General features: G+C 40.7%; 1 protein-coding gene across 1 annotated transcript in view; it reads left to right on the top strand.

Moving 5' to 3' along the window:
* SEC23B (Sec23 homolog B, coat complex II component) overlaps nucleotides 1-2,469 on the top strand; it is a 54,615-nt gene that overhangs the window by 6,415 nt on the left and 45,731 nt on the right. The window contains exon 3 of the mRNA XM_023518388.1: nucleotides 221-278. Within this exon, the coding sequence (XP_023374156.1) occupies nucleotides 221-278 (58 nt within the window). The remainder of the gene's footprint in view (nucleotides 1-220; nucleotides 279-2,469) is intronic.

The raw sequence follows: 2,469 nt of genomic DNA on the forward strand, positions 1-2,469 counted from the left end.
GCCGAATGAGCCACAGGCACTGAGCCTACTGATTCTTTACTGCAGCTGTTTGCAGGAAACTTTTGTTGTACGTAAGAGTCAGAATTCTAATTATAGTGAATGTTTAGCATATGTTTATTTAGATACCTGTAGAAACACTAATCTGTGTGATTTACTGAACTTTAAATTTGCGTATGAATGCTTTTATGCCACCTAGTGGTAATATTTCTCTTTCTCACAGTCAGGTTGATTATCGAGCAAAACTTTGGGCCTGTAATTTCTGTTTCCAAAGAAATCAGGTATGTGAATTATTTTTTAAAATATGTGCTTCATTTTAATTGTACTCCTGTGAACAATATTAAGTGAGGTTGGATTGGTGTCTACACCGGCAGTCAGCAGTTTCTGCTAAAGTCAAGGTGTTAGCTTTTGTTAAGCCTGGCAGTGGACGTTGAATGGTTCCATTATTTGGATCTTTGTCATTTGCTGTGGAGGGTCATGAAGTTTTCTTTTCTTGTAAGTTTGCTATGGACAGTGAGTCTATTACCTTATGAAAACAGATCTTTTGTTCACAATTCACTTGACTTTAGTATATTCTATGATAATGGGATAGCATCTATTACTAAATTTTTATTTTCTGGTCTTTCTAACAAGTGACAGTGTTGAGCTTCATTTGATTTAAAAATTTTAAAACCACCAAACTAGAGGAAGCTCACAAATGACAATAGAGACTTCTCTTTAAAAGTAACTGTGCCCATGATGAAAATGTTCTAAAACTAGTTTATGGCAACTATTACATACCTCTGCACACTTACTAATTATGATTGAGTTGTAAATGATAAATTCTATGGTATGTAAATGATACTCGGTAAAACTGTTAGCAAGAAATTAATTGTGCCCAACATAGTTTACACTGTTCTAACAGATCTTAAGCTGTTAATAACATGAGTTTATATATTTATTGATGTGATCATAATTACAATTTATCCCATACTTAAGATAAGGCACATAATGAGTCCAGTGACAAAGAGAACAACGTATAGTTGATGACTGACATACGTCCAGAAACTACAAGCAGATTCTACTTAAGATTTACCTCTATGAGAGATTCAGTAGTATATACAACTCTGCCCTGTTCCATTCAGAATTGATGTCTGTGTTTAATATAATTTACTATGAAAATCTGAAAGAAGGTAGCATGGTAGTAAAGAGCCAGGACTCCATAGTCAGACTGCCTGGGTTTGACTCTCAGATCAGTTACTTCCGTTGTAACTCTGGGACAAGTCATTTAACATCCTATGCCTCAGTTTCCTTGTCTTTAAAATTAGGATAATAGTACTCTACCACTTCATAGGATTCTTGTGTGAATTAAACTGATTTAGTGAGTGTAAAGGATTTAGAACAGAGCTTGACACATAGTAAGTGCCATATAAATATTTTTTGTTACTATGTTTATCTAAGATCTTCACCTGCCAGTTTTATAGGTCTGGTCTGAAAGTCTGTCATAGAGGAAAATACTGTTTTGTGACTCTCCCAGGTGGGCTGTGGAGAAATGAGCCTCTAACTGAATGTAAAGCTGGACGATGAGGGCTGGCCCCCGGGGGAATGGCCCCTGGGGGAATCCGGGTGATGTCGACCTCTTTCCCTCCTTTTGTGCACCCAAGTGATGGGGGGGTGATCAGGGCCTCTCCTGGTTTTGGGGAGGTGGCCAATGTGTTAGGGCACCTGGGCTCACCTGCCTGTGTCCTCCACGCTTTTTTATAGTCATAGGTAAAATCTTTCTGTGGTGGGAGCTACAGTGAGTGGACTGTCATAGCCAGGATGGGGGTTGTTGGTTCCTGCTGGTGTTCTGACACCCAGTTACACCTGCTCCTGGCCAGTGGCCCTTTATACTTGCCTGTCAGCGTCTCATAATTTGTATTTGGTCACTTTGAGGTCGTTGGCCTGGAGTAATCACCTACAGTTTAGCAGGTGATTATTTTGTTTTTATTGTAAAACTAAAGATGGTATTAAAAATGAGCCCACATGGGCGATGCCTGTGGCTCATTGGGTGGGGCGCTGGCCCACATACCGAGGGTGGCGGGTTCAAACCCGGCCCTGGCCAAATTGCAACAAAAAATGGCCAGGTGTTGTGGCTCATGCCTGTAGTCCCAGGTACTTAGGAGGCTGAGGCAAAAGAATCACCTAAGCCCAAGAGCTGGAGGTTGCTGTGAGCTGTGATGCCATAGCACTCTACTGAGGGTGACAAAGTGAGACTCCGTCTGTAAAAAAAAAAAAGAAAAAGAAAAAATGAGCCCACATGTTATGAACTTAAATTGCTTGCAGAAAATTTTTCTTTTTTTTTGCCAGGGCTGGGTTTGAACCAGCACCCTACTGGTATATGGGGCCAGCACCCTACTCCTTGAGCCACAGGCGCTGCCCAGAAAATTTTAAAAACAAAAGAGAGGCTTGGCACCTGTGGCTCAAGCAGCTAAGGTGCCAGCCACATACACC

The sequence above is a fragment of the Otolemur garnettii genome, unplaced genomic scaffold (genome assembly GCF_000181295.1).
Source record: "Otolemur garnettii isolate 467f Iridium unplaced genomic scaffold, OtoGar3 scaffold00136, whole genome shotgun sequence".
NCBI classification, from domain to species: domain Eukaryota; kingdom Metazoa; phylum Chordata; class Mammalia; order Primates; family Galagidae; genus Otolemur; species Otolemur garnettii.